Raw genomic sequence first — 17560 nt, 5'->3', positions numbered from 1 at the left:
TCTTTGCCATTCAGGCTTCTTATGTTGATAGTACCGATCTTTAACTCTGGTGATGTTGAGTTGGGATGTGTTTTCAGATTTGTTCCAGTAGCTGACTTTTCACTGTTCATCCTGGTTCCCTGGTGAAAGCAACGGGGGACCTTGTTTAACAGGGCAACGCCCCAGCCGGCATGAAATTTTGTCATGCTGTACCATCATTTTGTGTATTGGTTTAAGCCAATAAGAATACAATTTGGTCAGCTAAATCCCAAATTGCCAGCCCATCCTCGTTCGTTCAGTATCCATATAGATACCCAACAGGGTGCACCACGAGAAGGTGAGGATTGGACATTAGGTCAGAAACCCTGGTCGGTTCTCTGCATTCCTTTAAAGGCTATGTGGAGGTCTCCTCTCAGTTATACAGCTTTGACCCTTAAGCACCCCGTGTATAAAATACCCAATAGTTATAATTATTTGCAGAAATTTATAATCATCTGACAGAAACTACAATATCCCCTAACTGTTTTGAGCAGTGTAGATATGAATAACAGTGGAGATGATGCACATTATTGTCTTACCCCTGATTTTATATCAAACCATCTTCCTCTATTTCCTTCAATTCTAACTGCTGACTTATAACTTAAATATAGACTATGTATTGCTGTGTATAATTGTTAATTTATCCAATATAACTGTAGTGTTTTGAAAAGCTTTTCTCTGGGCACCTTGCCATATGTCTTTTCCAGATCTAGAAACCTCAAGTACAGATCACTGTCATATTTCCACAATTTCTGAACTACTTGTAAAGTGAAAATCTGATCTATACAAACTCTATCTGGCCTAAACATAGCTTGCTCTTCTCCAAACTTCTCTTCCACAATCTTTCTCACCCTCTTTTCAAGTGTCTCTCTATAAATCTTACTTTCACTTAGTAGAGAAATTCCTCTGTAATTCTAGCATTCAGTTTTATTCCCTTTTTCATAGATGGGAACTACGAGAGCTCTACTCCGATCATTTGGAATTTGATCTTCTGACAAATCCCAGTGAATTATGCAGTGCAACGAATGCAAAACTTTTATACCTCCATATTTATGAAAATCTGGTTGAATATCATCTACTTAGGCTACCTATCCACATTTCAAGTTTTTGGTGGCTTTGTCTACCTAAGTATTGATATGTACTCTTGAAAATTTTCTAGGACAGTTCTGTTACTGCTTCTTTCGTTTAATAGTCTCTCAAAGGAATTACTCTAGACATCTAGGATATCATTATCTTCAGTTTTCATGCTTCAGTTTCAATAGCTTCTAGAACATTTTGAAATTTTCCTGATATTTATTTTCTATATTCTTACCAAAGTCTTAACATGAATTTTGTTTAGCTACTATTTTAACACACAGCTTAGCTCTCTTACATTTTTCTCTGCATTCTTTTAGGAAATCTGCAGATTCATTTGCTAGGAATTTAGTATGTTTTCTTTTTCTTTTCCAGGACTGCTTTTTTAACTTCTTGTGACCACCATGGGGTTCTTATTTTTCTATTCTTGCAAGCAACTTCATACATATTCCCTAGGCTGAATCAATGTCTTTTTCAAAATTTGCCACTGAGACTCCAAGGTTTGGTTCTTGTTTTCCTACTATTTCACTTTTTCTTCAAAAATATTTGTATAGTCAAGATTGTAGCTTACCTGTAAAAACTATTCAACTTTAATTCTTTTTAAAAGTTTCTAACATACTGTTCTTTTTAATGTGATATTTATTTTTATCCTACTTAAAACTTATGATAACCACTTTCAGTTTCAAATCCTCTGTACACTCTTGTATTCTGAACCAGCATGAAGATATCACTATCAACAATGATGGAGTCAATGAGGGTTCTCTTTTTTTCTTTTGTCTTCTCTCCGCATGAACTTTTGCACATCATTATGTGCAAAAGTGCCAGGAGTATTAGGAACAAGAAGGAAAAGTTTTTGGCCTTGGTTGGCACTTCCAGACCACAGGGTGTTGGTATTAGTGAAACATGGCTGACAGAAGATGATAAAGCTAGTGGGATTGAATGCGATGGGTATAGCGTGTTCAGGAGTGACAGGGTGAATAAAAAGGGGGGGGGGGGGGGTATTGATGATAGCTGATGAGTTGCAGCCAAGGAGTATAGACGTTGAACTGCAGGATAGAGAAAAGAGCACATTTGAGGCTGTTTGGTGTGAGATAGAATCTAGCAGAACAAAATATACAATTGGGTGCTGCTATAGACCAGGTGATGGAATCGATGGTGGGGATAGTATGCATAGGCAAATAGAAGAAATGAGTGGAAGAAGGGTAATTATTATGGGTGATTTCAATTATGGTAACATTGACTGGAAAGAGGAAAGGGCACATGGGAGGAAGGAATTGGATTTTATGCAGTTATTAAGGGACAACTATCTGCAGCAGCATGTAGTGGAAAATACCAGGGGGCAGAGAGTGCTTGACCTAGTAATTGCAACTGAGAATGTGGCTGTAACGAACATGACCATGTTGCCACCAACTGGTGAGAGTGACCATAAGGTCATGACTTGGGAGGTGGCTAAAGGAGTGGAATTTAAATTAAGACAGGGAACATGTGGAATTACAAGGCTGGTAAGTATGACAAGCTTAGGCGTGTGCTTGGTTCAGTGCCATGGCATGTAAAACTGCAAGGGCTGGATGTTGATAGTGCATGGGAGGTGGTTAAGAAGTGTTTGCAGGAGGCAATAGTTGACTGTATACCAAGAGTCCGAATAATAAACCAAGTAGGGGTTAAATGGATGAATAACACTATTAAGCTTGAGCTGCAAAAAAGAAACAATTGTGGAGGGAATTTAAGGAGAAAGGTGACCAGCAGGTGCAGGAACAGTATAAAGCTCAGGCCAGGATGGTAACAAGGGTGGTAAGAAAAGCAAAAGCGGATTACGAAAGAAAATTGGCCATGCAGGCTAAAGAGAATCCCAAACAGTTTTTTCAATATGTTGCAAGTAAAAGGAAAAATGTTCATGGTAGAATGATCTTAAAAAATGCTGAGGGTAGGGAGATAACCGAATCAGTCGATATAGTGGAATTACTGAGCAAGCACTTTGCAAGAGTATATCATCCAGGTGGTGACATTGCAGGAATGGAAGAACCAACAGCTTATACTGGAATTGTGATGAATGAAGTAGAGGTAACTAGTCTATTACAGAACCTCAATGTCAACACATCTGTGGGGATTGGATGGTATACCAGCTCGTGTCGTACGTGAAGCGGCTAAAGAATTGTCAGTGCCCTTGACCATTTTGTTTAATTTGAGCCTCGGGTCGGGGTCAGTCCCAAGAGGGTGGAAAGAGGGGAAAATAGTTCCGCTGCATTAAGGTGGTTCCAAGGCTGCTGTTGAAAATTACCGGCCAATCAGCATAACAGGAATCATTATCAAGATCTTAGAGAAAATAGTCAAGAGGAAAATACAAGATTGGATAGAAGAAAATGGGATGCTGTATCAGGGACAGCATGGTTTTGTGAAGGATAGGTCATGCCTCAGTAACTTGCTCACGTATTATAACACACTGACAGCTGAACTGGATAAGGGTAATGGGTTTACAGTGATTCTACTGGACCTTGCTAAGGCCTTTGACAGGATACCACATGGAATTCTAATCAGTAAATTGCAGCATATGGGGATGGATATAGGGTTGGTGAGATGGATAGGAGGGTGGTTGACAGAGAGATATCAGAGAGTGGTTTATTCAGGAGTAGAATCCACAAGACAGCCTGTGACTAGTGGTGTGCCACAAGGATCTGTTCTTGGACCACTGCTGTTTAATTTGTTCATTAACGATATAGGAAAGGATCTGAGAGGAACAGTTCATTTGTTTGCAGATGATGCAAAGTTGGGTAGGGCAATAGTGAATGCAGATGAAGTCAAAATTTTGCAAGATGATTTGGATAGATTGGAGGTCTGGGCTAAGGTGAATGGATGTCAATTTAATGTGGCAAAATGTAAGGTTATACATTTTGGGGTGAAAAGATTAGAAGCAGATTACTACATTGATGGAACTGTACTCCAGGAAATTGATAAGGCACGAGATTTGGGAGTGTTGGTGGTTAAGGAGTTGAGGTTTAGGGGGCACATTGCAAAAGTGGCCAAATCAGCTCATCAAATCACTTGGTTGCTGAAGAATACGTTGATAAGCAGAGACAAGCAGGTTATTGTTCCTCTGTATCGAGCCTCGATAAGACCTCATCTCGACTACTGTGCCCAGATTTGGTCACCTAGGTTCCTTCTTGATGGGGAGGAGGTGGAGAGGATCCAGAGGCGAGTGACCAAGATGATAGCAGGTCTATGTAATGAACCTTATGAGAACAGGGTGAGGATTTGTGGGTTGCAAAAATTGGTTGATAGGCGTTCTGCTGTCTTCTTTTGCCTCCATGGACGAGGGCTTCAAAGTCTTGCCACACTGCAGAAACAGTGCAAAAACTACATGCAACCCGGAGTGCTTAAAATTCTTCCAATTTTAAGAAGTTGAAGTTCTCGAGTTGCTGCACATTTTTGTAGTTCCCTAGCATTCTTAGGGGAAGCATGATATAAAGGATTGAGACATTCAAATTACTGAAGGGTTTCTATAAAATTAATTCAGAAGATATTTTTGAGAACAGGGCTGGTTGTGGGAGGACTAGGAGACATCCATGGAAACTGGGTAAAAGTGTGGTTAGTAAAGGTGTTAGAGCTGGGTTCTTTACTTGTAGAGTGGTGAATGAGTGGAATGCACTCCCAGAGTCTGTGGTGGATGATGTGACAGTGAATGAGTTTAAGGCGAGGTATGATGGATACTGTATGAATGTAGAATAGCTGTGATGAATATGATTTAGGGCCTCCCTTGATGAGTCTAATGACTCCCTGGAGTTGCCCGTAATAATAATAATAATAATTATGTTGGAACATGCCATTAGTAATGACTAGTCCATATGCTGAGCAGAAATCCAGCAAACACTTACCATTATTATTAGCCTTGCCTTTTTCTCCGACTTTCTCAAAACATACCTATATGCCTGGTTGTATTTATTTCCTACTCTGCTGTTTAGATCCCCAACAAGGACCACATTTTTCCATTTTCTTTACAGCAGCTGTCTGTTCTAAAGATTCAAAAAATTCCTCAACTTCTTCCTTAGAAGAACCTTCTATGGGACCATAAGCACAAGCTTCATTGACCATTTCCCCATTTGGAAGTTTACTGATATCACTACTTGAAACTGTCTTCCAATCAAGAAGTTTGTCTTCATGTTTGGTGTTAAATGTTATCACCCACTCCTTTCTTTCCTTGATCATTATTGCCTGAATATAATATCACATACTTATTTATAAGATCTCACCTGTTTTTGTCTCATTTGTCTCAGTAATGCCAATAATGTCCACTATGTAATTTTCCAATTCTTCTGCGAGTTTGATTTCTTTCCATTAATACTCCTGCTATTGATAGTTTATGTTTTCAGTTCTTCTTATATTGAGTTTTCTTCTTCTTCTAGATGTTAAGTTGAAGCCTGTTCCAGTAGCTGACTTTTCACTGTTTGCCATGGTTCCCCCTGACATAAAGGGCCCTGTTTAACCAGGTGACATTCCAGCCAGCATGAAATCTCATTGTGTTGTACCATCAAATTGCCAGCTCATCCTTTTTTGTTCAGTACCCAATGGATATCTACTAATGGGACACCACATGAAGGTGAGGATTGAACATTAGGTCAGAAGACCCAGTAGGTTCTTTGCATTCCTGAAAGGCAATGTAGAGGTCTCCTCCCAGTTATTTGGTTTTGACCCTTAAGCGACACCAACTAATCTTTAATTATTATTGATTTTATTTTATCATTACTGACAATGTTTATTATCCTTTAGCTATTTGATATATGGTGCCAGAATACCGCTTTAATTTGGAAATAAACTATCTTTATTCATGCCCAGTGGCTTTGTTGATATTCAAAAAGAATATTTGAACTTGAATGCAGACCTTTTGAAAAAAAAAAAAATTAATTTTATCTTTGTGCAACAAAACCTCACTTACCAACAATGAAGCAAACATTAACATTTTGCGATGTTTTGTGGCACATGACACAAACTTCACAAATGCAAAACAGGACTTGGATTATGTGTGTGTGTGTGTGTGTGTAATCTGAAAATTAATTCAACTACAACTGAATAAAGTTCCTAGCAACTATTTTTGTCTCCTTTGGTTTTCAAGTTCAAATACAATTAAGAGATGCATGAACATTTAGGTTGCTAAAACAACTGAGCTTACAATTTTAATTTTAAGATCCCTACATTTACTTAAAATGAAAGCATTTCAACTAAACAAAGGTATCTGTGTTGTTTTGAATAAGAAAATGCAAACATTTATTTACTATATCAATATATAGTAAATATATCGAAGTATGGTAGATTTTTTCAGTTCTTTCGAATGGGCACCCAAAAAGATTATATCATCATAAAACTAGAGAAAAGGACAGTTCCTTTTCTTTTTTGGCCTAACAAAAATAGGTCTGACGATTTTATTATTGATTTTGATAAAAAAAAAAAAACTTTCAAATTCTTTCTACTATCATTTAGTGTGTTTGAGCTAATACACACACACACACCTGCTAATATATTTGCAGCACACAGAAAACTAAAATTCTAATGGTCAGAATTCAAGGGTCCCTCATATGTTCAGTTTACCATAAGTCCACACACATACCTACATGCCACTTCACACCACCATCCTGCCCAGAAGCTGGGAATTTCCAAAATCTTAGCCTCCAGGGAGGAGTGAATTTCATCCTCAGGACAAGCACTGCACCTGGAATAACAGGTTCTACTCAAATCTTTCCAACAAAATCAATACAAAAAACTGATTGAACTCTTTAAAAACAACAACAAACCCCCATCCCCCCAAACCAGTCTGCTCATACACTATATCTTTAATATACATCAAAGGCACAACAGATAAACTGGGTTCCCTAAACAACACGCAATCAGAACTGTATACAAACTGCTGAACAAAATTTCTATCTGCATAACACATATCAAGGATCGCCTAGACTCTCTCTCTCTCTCTCCCGCCATGATGTTTACAGCATCCCCTGCTAGTGTGGAACCCAATATTTTGGATAGAGAGAATAAACTACTTTGGTCAGGAGAAAATAACACAAAAAATACATCCAGGATAAAGAACCAAAAAGAGGTATATGGGGTGCAGTATCCCTAAAGAGAAAGGTCACTAGTGGTGTGCTGAAAAGGTCAGTTTTTGGGGCCATTGTTATTCATTTTGTATGTTAATGATATTGAGATGGGTTTAACTAGTGATATGCAGCTGTTTGCAGATGATGCAAAATTGGGGAGAGCAATGCAGAGTCAAGCAGATGTTATGGCCTTACAAGAGGACCTGAACAGATTGCAGGAATGGGTAGGTAAGTGGAACTATCAGTTCAATGTTGCAAAGGGTAAGGTCTTGAGATTTGGTAAGCAATGCTGGGATGCAAAGTATACACTTGGTGGGAAAACTTTAAAGGAAGAGGAGAGAAGAGATCTAGGAGTGATGGTGGCAAGGCCCTGAACTTCAGGGGCCACATTGAACAAGTTGTGAAGATTTCACATCGGATAATGGCAATGATGCGGAGGACCCAGACATGCAGAAATAGAGAGGTTATGATGCCACTGTATAATGCCTTGATCAAGTCTAATATGGATTATTGTGCATAGATTTGGTCACCAGGTTTTCATGGTGATGAGGATGTATTCGAAAGGGTCCAGAGAAGATTCACAAAGGTGGTCAATGGTCTTTGGAATGTGGAGCACGAGGACACATTAAGAAAATGTAAGTTGCAGAGTCTCGTGAATAGGAGGAAGAGGGGAAAGATATGATTGAGACATATAAGCTAGTCAGGGGTTGTTATTGAGTCGACATGGAAGAGATTTTTCATAGAATGGGGAGGGGTAAAACAAGAGGCCATTACTGGAAACTGTATAAGGAGGGTGTGAGCAGAGGAGTAGCTTCTTTGCCATGGTGAGTGGAATGCATTGCCTGAGTGTGTTGTGGATGTAGACACATTGAATCAGTTTAAAGCACAGTTGGATAAGCATTATGTGCAATAGTGTGTACCTCCCATGATGAGTCTGACCCCATGGAGATCTGATGTTAATAATAATAATAATAATCACTCATTATTAGTAAGTTGAATTGCTTCTAACCCAGATCAGTATTGTCAGATGTAGTCAAGGGAAAAAATAACATGCTAATCTAATCAACAGTTAAAAAAAGATTTCAACATCTGTTCCACATGCAAACATGAAGAATAATTTAACTAAAATACTCACAAGCGTTTGTAAATCGATCCTCTGATCTTCAAAATTTTTAAGATAACTTTCCAAATTTAAAGATTTCAAAAGATCTTGTATACATGAAACTGTCTTTATTTCTTCATCTTCTGCCTTCATGACTATTTCATCAATGTCTTCTATGTTATCTTTTGATAATTCATCAGTTTTCTGATGAGCCAGCATATCAAACAAAATTAATGAACCTACAAAAGGATATATATACCAAAAATAAACATACAAATAAGACTAGATAATTTACATGTATTATGGTATTAGGCTATTTGTATAATTTACAGGTACATATGGTCAAACCTTCATTGAAGGAATTCAAATCCAGATGAATTCTTAAATTAATGAAATTCCAACATTCATTAAACCTCCGAAAAAAAGAAAATCCAGTTTTTGTTTGAAATGAAATATTTTGAGCCATAACACAGCATAAACACCTAAATGAGACACTCAAGTTTTTGAAATACCTATAAAAAATCCAAACCTATAACTCTTGGGACTGGATTGTAGTTTCATAGAGTGGGAAAGGGTATAACCATGCAGATGGCTATTTACTTTATCAAGATCACAAGTTACATATTTTATAAAGGAAATTTAGATTTATTCTGTAAGACATATGCATAAGCACAGTCATTCATATAAAAACTGATTATAAACTTACAATAGTAATGTTATGCATAATTAAAGATTTTATATTTGTACAAATAAACATGATCTACTTATATTTGTAATATTAATGCCAAGATTAGAATTTGATTTGCACTTTGTGCATTATAAATTTATATTAGATGAATTTCCTGAAGTGGCTTGAAAAAGTTTCATATTTGGTCTTATAAGCATGGTTTAATTACACTTATTTTACCGAGAAGATCAACATAATAATAGGTTTCCAATCTTTCACAAAAAATATATATGAAATGTCAACTACCTCCATAGCACAATTAGAAGAACAATGGTATGTTGAGCCCTTTGATTAGAAAAGGCCCAAGTTTGATTCTTGTCATGACGAGAGGAATCTGTATATGATTTTTTTCAATTGAAGGTGAGTTAGTCAATCTCATATGGAGGTAGCTGGGTTTTTATTCTTGGAAACTCAGGTTTGTCATCTCGCATACAGACAAATCAGCCTTAAGAATACATGCAATTTACAGACAAAAAATATTAGTGTGGCAGTGGGTAGCAGATGCTGTTAGTGTAAGTGATGATGGTAGATTTATAGTCAAATAAGTAAATATCATTTGCCTTTGAAACTTTAAAAGTTTCAAAACTGATCAAAAAAAATTACAAATCTTCAGCATGAGCTGGCTTGGTACTACATGCAAAATGCACAAACTCTTACCAAGAACCATTGTCTTTGCCTTTATTAGTTTTTTTGATTGAGGGTTTCAATGGTCTGATATTATATATATATATATATTTTTTACACCCATTTTTACCCACTCCTGATTGCATTATTGATTTGAAAGGAAAAACATATGGCATGAGAGAGGACATGAACGAATTACTGGAAGTGGCAAAAGAAAAGAGAAAGAGAGTTAAGGTAGTGAATCTGTTGCCACAGTATGACAAAGTAGAGCTGAGAAGGAGGGCTATAATATCGAATGACTCAATGCATAGGTTATGCAGGAGGAGTGGTGTGGAATTTGTGGATGTGTGGGGTGAGTTTGATGGGTGAAAGGACTTATACAAGAAGAATAGTTTGCATCTGAATGGAATTGGTGTTTAGAGACTGGAAAAAGTGTTGTTGAATGAAGTGAAAGTGGATGTGCACAATAGAAACTACAAATTTGGGAGCTGTTGAGTGAATATGCAGACATCAGTGAGGCAATTGAGTGTAAGAATGTGAATAATAGGCATAAGTTAGTACCACTGGTAACAAACCAGAATGGGATAATTAGTATAAAGCATCAGGATAAAGGTGGGCCGAAGGAGCTTTTGCACTTTATGTACACTAATACAGGGAGCATTTGGAACAAACAGGAAAAATTTTTGGTATTGGTTAGTTTATCCAGGCCAAAGGTTATTGGCATTAGTCAAACACAAGGTTAACAGAAGATGACATAGTGGGACAGAATGTGAAGGGTATCAGTGTGTTTAGGGAGGATAGAGAGAAAAGAATGGGGGGGGGGAGTGTTATTGATGATAGACAATGAAATGCAACCAAAGAGAGTAAAATTTCAACTGCAGGCCAGTGAAAATAGCATATTTGAGGCTACCTGGTGTGAGATTGAGGCCAGCAGAACAAAATATACAGTTGGATGCTGCTATAGACCAGGGGATGGAAAAGATGATGGAGATAGTATGCATCAGCAAATAGACTCAATGAGTGGAGGACAGGTAATTATTATGAGGAATTTTAACTATGGGAACACAGAATGGAAGGAGGAGAGGCCACATGGAGGAAGGAAATGGATTTTATGTAGTTACTAAGAGATTACCTGAGACAGGATGTGATGGAATATACTAGGGGTTCAAGAGTGCTCGATCTAGTAATTGCATCTCAGAATTTGTCTATAATGAACATGACCACGTTGCCACCAATTGGTGAGAGTGATCATATTGTATAGACCTGGGAGGTTGCCAAACATGTGTAATTTTCTGCTAAGATGGGGTACATATGGAATTACAGGGCTGGTAAGTATGGCAAGCTTAGGAGATTGTTTAGATTGCAGTTTTACATGCCAGGTGCCCTGGCATGTAAAATTGCAAGGGCTGGATGTTGATAGTGCATGGGAAGTGGTCAAGGAGTGTTTGAGAGAGGTAATGGTACTCTGCATACCTAGAGTCAGGAAAGTAAATCAAGTGGGAGTTAAATGGATGAATGTCATCATTAAGCTGGAGCTGCAAAAAAAAAGAAACAGTGGAGAGAATTTAAGGAGAAAGGTGACCTGCAGGCACATGAACAGTACAAGACACAGGCCAGAAGGGTAACTAGTGTGGTAAGAAAGGAAAAAGCAGAGTATGAAAGGAAGTTAGCAATAGAGGCTAAAGATAATCCCAAATAGTTCGTTTGATTATGCTGCAAGTAAAAGAAAGAATGTATATGGCAGAATGATTTTAATGAATGCTGATGGTAGGGAGGTAACTGAATCAGTCAAAATAATAGAATTACTAAGTGAACACTCTGCAAGAGTATATCATCTAGGTGGGGATACTGCAGGAATGAGAGAGCCAAAGGCTTATATGGGAAATGAAGTAAATGAAATGGAGGTACATAGCATATTACAGAACCTTAATGTGAATACAGCTGTGGGATTGGATAGTATACCAGCTAGAGTTTTATGTGAAGCAGTGAGAGAAATGTCAGTGCCCTTGACCATATTCTTTATTATAAGTCTCAGCTCTGGGTTGTTCCAGAGGGGATGTAAAGAAAGGAAAATAGTTCCATTGTATAAAGGAGACTCCAAAACTGATGTAGCAAATTACCGACCGATCAGCATGTCAGGAGTTGTTGTCAAAGTATTGGAGAAGTTGGTCAAGAGCAAAATACAGGAATGGATGGATGGAAATGGGATACTGTATGGAGGGGGCATGATTTTGTGAAGGTCATGCCTCAGTAACTTGCTCATGTTTTTTTAATATAGTGGCAGCTGAGTTGGATAAAGGGTAATGGGCTTACAATGATACTGTTGGACTTTGCAAAGGCCTTTGACAGGATACCACATGGAATTCTAATCAGTAAACTACAGCACATGATGGGGATGGATATAGGGTTGGTGAGATGGAGCACAGGATGATTGATGGAGAGATATCAGAGAGTAGTTTATTCAGGTGTAGAGTCCAAAAGAAGGCCTGTGACTAGTGGCATGCCACAGGGTTCTATTCTTGGACTGCTACTGTTTAATTTGTACATTAATGATATAGGAAAGGATCTGAGAAGAACTATTCAGTTATTTGCCAATGATGTAAAGTTGGGTAGAGCATTAGTTTATACATATGATGTCAAAATTTTGCATGATGATTTGGATAGACTGGGAGACTGGGCAAAGGAGAACGGATGTCAGTTTAAGGTAGCAAAGTGAAAGGTTATGCATTTTGGGATGAGAAGACTACCAGCTGTATACCATATTGGTGGAACTGTACTCCAGGAAATGGATTAAGCCAGAGACTTGGGAGTGTTAGTGAATAGGGAGTTAAAGTTCAGGGGCACATAGCAAAAGTGGCTAGAGCAGCTCATCAGATTACTTGCATACTGAATAACACTTTCACAAGCAGAGACAAGCAGGTTATTCTTCCTCTTTATCTTACTTGATAAGACCCCATCTTGACTACTGCACATAGATCTAGGCACCAGGGTTTCTTGGTGATGAGGAGGTGGAGAGGATCCAGAGGCGAGTGATTCTAGATGGTAGCAGTTCTATGGAATGAACCTTATGAGAACAGGTTGAATTACTGAAGGGTTTTTACAAGATTAATTCAGAGGAAATTTTTCAGAACAGGTCTGGTAGTACGAGAACAAGGTGCTTCCATGGAAACTGAGTAAGAGTGTAAGCAAGGGTGTTAAGAACTAGGTTTTTTGCTTGGAGAGTAGTGAATGAATGGAATAGGTTGCCAGAGTCTGTTGTGGGTGCCATGGCTATGAATGAGTTAGCAAAGTATGACAGATACTACCCAAATGTTAGATAGTTCGTGGTATGAAGTTTAGGGCCTCCTTTGATTCTCGGAGTCTGAGGACTCCTTGGAGTAGCCCATAATAATAATGTATATGTAACATATCACATATATAAACACAATCATTAATTCCTGGTGATAATTAGGAATTAATGATTTTATTTAGGAATTTAATGATAATTCCACCAAACAAAAATGATATAGCATGATAAAATATAAACATACATGCTCATCCACCCACATACTGCTAATAAATATATGACTAATTTATATGGAAGAAAAATTAACTATTTTTATTAATTTAATGTCACAAGTAGTTTCATCTTTATATCAAGGATTTCATCAGATAGAAATATACAGAAAGAAAGATTCAAAGAAATACAAACATTAAAAATGCAGAAACTGATAATAATCTAAAAAAAGATCGACACTGTTTAAAACTATTCCAGATCTGCTGACATATCTGAAAGTGTGCATGGTTTCCTTTATGCCATAGCTGAATTACAATTGTATAACAGACTAATAAAGTTGCAGCTAAGGTTTATATTCATATAATTGGGATTAAGCATTACTTCTGTTGATTCTATCTTTATTTCATTTCTGTCCAAATAACAATCAATCTACCGAACACCCATAAAATGGGGCACATGAGAGATTTTACATCATAATAACAAAATCTCCGATGTGTCCCATTTTATTAGGTATCTGGTAGATTGATTTGTTATTTGGACAGTAGTATAATTGGATAGAACTGCGGCACTGGATCTTCCATACGTGATATGTGTCACACATTCCTCTCTATAGAGTAGTGGTTCTATGGATTATTTTTTTTTTGTCTGTAATATGGGATACTGCAATCACACAAAGGCTGAACACCCAGGAACCTCAAGGCTGCTATTTGGTTTCAATAAACAAAGCAAAGATTGTAGCTTAGTTAGAAGTGTGATCATGGTGTGCCAGCAAAAGTTGTTCGATTGGTAGAGCCTCTGCTACTAATGACTCACAAAAAGTTAAGCAAGTTTGAGCGCGGTTAGTAGTCGGAAGGGATCAATCATTCGATGCTGTTGGTACACTCTCCCTCGATGAGTCTTTGGACTCACTGGAGGTGTAACATAATAATAAATAATAATGGTTCTGATTTTATAATTCTTGAGAACTCTCTTAACAGTCATAATAAAGTTAAAAAAAAAATTATTTATGACATAAAACATGCCACAGAACTGGCATCATGGTATCATGTAATTAACATACAAAGTGAATCTCCCCCTCTTCTGATTTCAGTACTCAAACTAAAAATAAAAAAAAAAATTAAAAAAAAAAAAATCAAACTTTGTAAATCAGAATAGTTTATCTTACGATAAAGAATCTTTCAAATGCAAAATGAGCTGTCATCCATAAGGCTCTTAAAAGCTTTTAATTAAATTTTGAATTAAAGAAATACTGTGTATTGTTGAAGCTACAGTAATGAAGCTCCTAAGACTGCTTGCAGGCTATAAAAGAATGGACAAGATAAGAAATGAAAAAATAAGAAAACAATTATCCATAATTAACATAACAGAAGACATCGCAAACTGTAGAAAGAACACTGGAACAACTAATTTAGTGTTCCGACTAAATTCTCTCTTATTCCATATGAATTTATTTAATTGACTTCCTACCATACCAGCTTTGTTGATTCTGTTGTCCATTTCCATATTTAATTTCCCATCTTCACTAAAAATCGTGCCTAAGTAGCTGAAATGTTTTACTTGTTCCACGGGTTCTCCATTCAAAACACAGTTGACATTTTCAATGATTCTGCCTATTTTCATTGTCTTTGTCTTTTTATTGCTGCCCTTCATACCATATCTATTAAAACAATTATTCAATTTAGTCAGACAATCTTGCAGACTTGTAGCGGATTTATTTAGAAGTATAACATCGTCCGCATAAAGCAAAGAGCTGACATTAACATCTCCAATTTTGATATCATGTTTAATACCACTTTCCTTCATAATGCGATCCATATAGATAATGAATAACAGAGGGAATAATGTACATCCTTGTCTCACACCAGATTTAACATTAAACCATCTTCCTGTACTTCCTTCAATTCTAACTGCTGACTTATAACTCAAATAAAGACTAAGTATTGCTTGATATAATGCTGCATTGACACCATATAACTGCAGCGTATTGAATAGCTTCTCTCTTGGCACCTTGTCATATGCCTTTTCCAAATCGACAAAATTTAAATATAGATCTTTGTTATATTCCCATGATTTCTCCACTATTTGTTGTAAAGTGAAGATCTGATCCTGACAGCCTCTATTTGACCTGAATCCAGTTTGTTCTTCACCAAGCTTTTCTTCCACAATTCTTCTCAACCGTTTCTCAAGTATACTTGCATATATCTTACCAGGAACACTCAGTAGGGATACACTCTGTAATTCTCATATTCAGTTTTATTTACTTTTTTATATATGGGCACTATGAGAGCTCTACTCCAATCATCGGGAATTCATCCCTCTGTCCAGGCATTCTGAACTATGCAGTGCAGCCACTGTAAGACTTTTATACCACCATTCTTCAGCATTTCAGGTAGAATATCATCTACTGCTGCAGCCTTTCCACATTTCAAGCCTTTGATGGCATTTTCTACCTCAAGTATGAATATGTATTCCTGACTGCATGCCTGATCAGTGTTTTTTACCACTTTGCTGTCATTACTGCTTGTTTCATTTAGCAGTTTTTCAAAGACTCCATACTTAAATTTTTCTATCCTTGCAGACATCACCACCACATGCTTCTCTAGCTGAATCAATCACGGTTTTCTTCAAGGCTTGCTACTGAATCTCCAAGGTTTGGTTCCTATTCTCAAACTCTTTCATTTTTTCTTCAATAATTTTTGTGTATTTTATCTACAATAGACATTTGAGAGCTGCTCAACTTTTATTCGCTTTAAAACTTTCTTACATGTTATTCTTTTCAATATGAAATTCAATTTTATCCTGCTCAAGACTAAATAATGATCACTTCCAATTTCAAATCCTCTGTACACTCTGGTGTCCTGCACCAGGGAGAAAACATCACTATCAACAATAACATAGTCAATGAGACTTTTCTTATTCCTTGCCTCTTCTCTCCATGTGAATTTGTACACATTTTTATGTTGGAACATAGTGTTAGTAATAACCAGTCCATGTCCTGAGCAGAAATTTAACAGGTATTTGCCATTATTATTAGCTTTGCTCTTTTCTCCAAATTTTCCCAAAATATTTTTGTATGTCTGACAATCATTTCCTACTCTGCTATTTAGATCCCCAACAAGGACCAACTTTTCCTTTTTCATTGTGTCAGTTGCTTTTTCTAAAGCCTCAAAAAAATTCCTCCACGTCTACCTTAGCAGAACATTCTGTGGGACCATAGGCACAAATAAGTCTCATTGTACAGTTCACCATTCTCATATTTGCCCACATTACTCTAGTTGACACTGACTGCCATTCAAGAAGATTAGCCTTGTATTTTGTGTTGAATACTATGGCTATTCCTTCTTTTCCTTGATTGTCATTGCCTGAATATAATATTTTGTATTTATTGCTAAGAAAGATCTCACCATTTTTTGTCTTTTTTGTTTCAGTCACCCCTATTATGTCGATCTGGTACTTATCTAATTCCTAAGCTAGTTCCATTTCTTTGCCATTCAGGCTTCTTATGTTGATAGTACCAATCTTTCACTCTGGTGATGTTGAGCTGGGGTGTGTTTTCAGGATTTGTTCCAGTAGCTGACTTTTCACTGTTCGCCCTGGTTCCCTGGCGAAAACAACGGGGGCCTAGTTTAACCGGGTGACGCCCCAGCAGGCATAAAATTTTGTCATGTTGTACCATCGTTTTGTATTTGGGTTTAACCAATAAGAATACAATTTGGTCGGCTAAATCCCAAATTGTCGTAACTGGAGGTCACCAATTATAAAGTTGCATGACTTTTTTTTTTTTTTTTTTAATGTTGTTCCCACCCACAAAAGGTTATCGATACACATATAGCACATTTGTACCAACTGGAGGTCACCAATTATAAAGTTGCATAAATTTTTTTTTTTTAATGTTGTTCCCACCCACAAAATGTTAGTAGTACACCATTTGTACCATAGATGTTATGAGAATTTTTTCCCCATTTTTATCAATTTTATATATTTTTTTTATAATTTTATCCTGCTACAAACTTACTCTAATATTTATTTTTACATAGTCTGGAAACCCTGCTTTTAGAGACCAAACATGGAACTTTTTCAAGCTACTTCGGGCCTCCAATAAGCAGATCATTGTTTTCTTTTTTTGTTATTGTTGTTTTATGTCATTTAGGTTTGGTTCGCACAAATCCTGTGTGTGAGTGTTATCATTAATGTATGATTTCCTACCGTTTCTTTTGTTATTTCCCTCAATTTTCTTTTGTTTTTTTTCCTATTATTTCCTTTGTTCTATTTCTTGCCATTTCCTTTGTTTTGTGGGAATGAAGTGGGAAGAGATGAATCTTTCTTTCCTTAATTAACTATAGTGAACCATATGCTAAAGCAAACTATTTCTCCTGATCCTTAGGTTTACTATAGCAAGTGTTTACTGTATTTGGAGTTTTACTGATTACGTCAATATT

The 17560-nt window shown here is 36.9% G+C and overlaps 1 protein-coding gene across 1 annotated transcript in view; it reads right to left on the bottom strand.

Annotated features, from left to right (window-relative positions):
- Positions 1-17560, bottom strand: part of PAPLA1 (Phosphatidic Acid Phospholipase A1) — a 316868-nt gene that overhangs the window by 151974 nt on the left and 147334 nt on the right. Inside the window, exon 9 of the mRNA XM_090392296.1 lies at positions 8308-8513. Coding sequence (XP_090248422.1) covers positions 8308-8513 — 206 coding nt within the window. The remainder of the gene's footprint in view (positions 1-8307; positions 8514-17560) is intronic.

The sequence above is a fragment of the Typopeltis vanoorti genome, chromosome 5, assembly GCF_054136105.1.
Source record: "Typopeltis vanoorti isolate ZY-2024b chromosome 5, IOZ_Tvanoo_1.0, whole genome shotgun sequence".
Classification (NCBI taxonomy): Eukaryota; Metazoa; Arthropoda; class Arachnida; order Uropygi; family Thelyphonidae; genus Typopeltis; species Typopeltis vanoorti.
The sequence above is the reverse complement of the archived record's forward strand: the minus strand, read 5'-3'. Positions and strand labels throughout refer to the sequence as shown.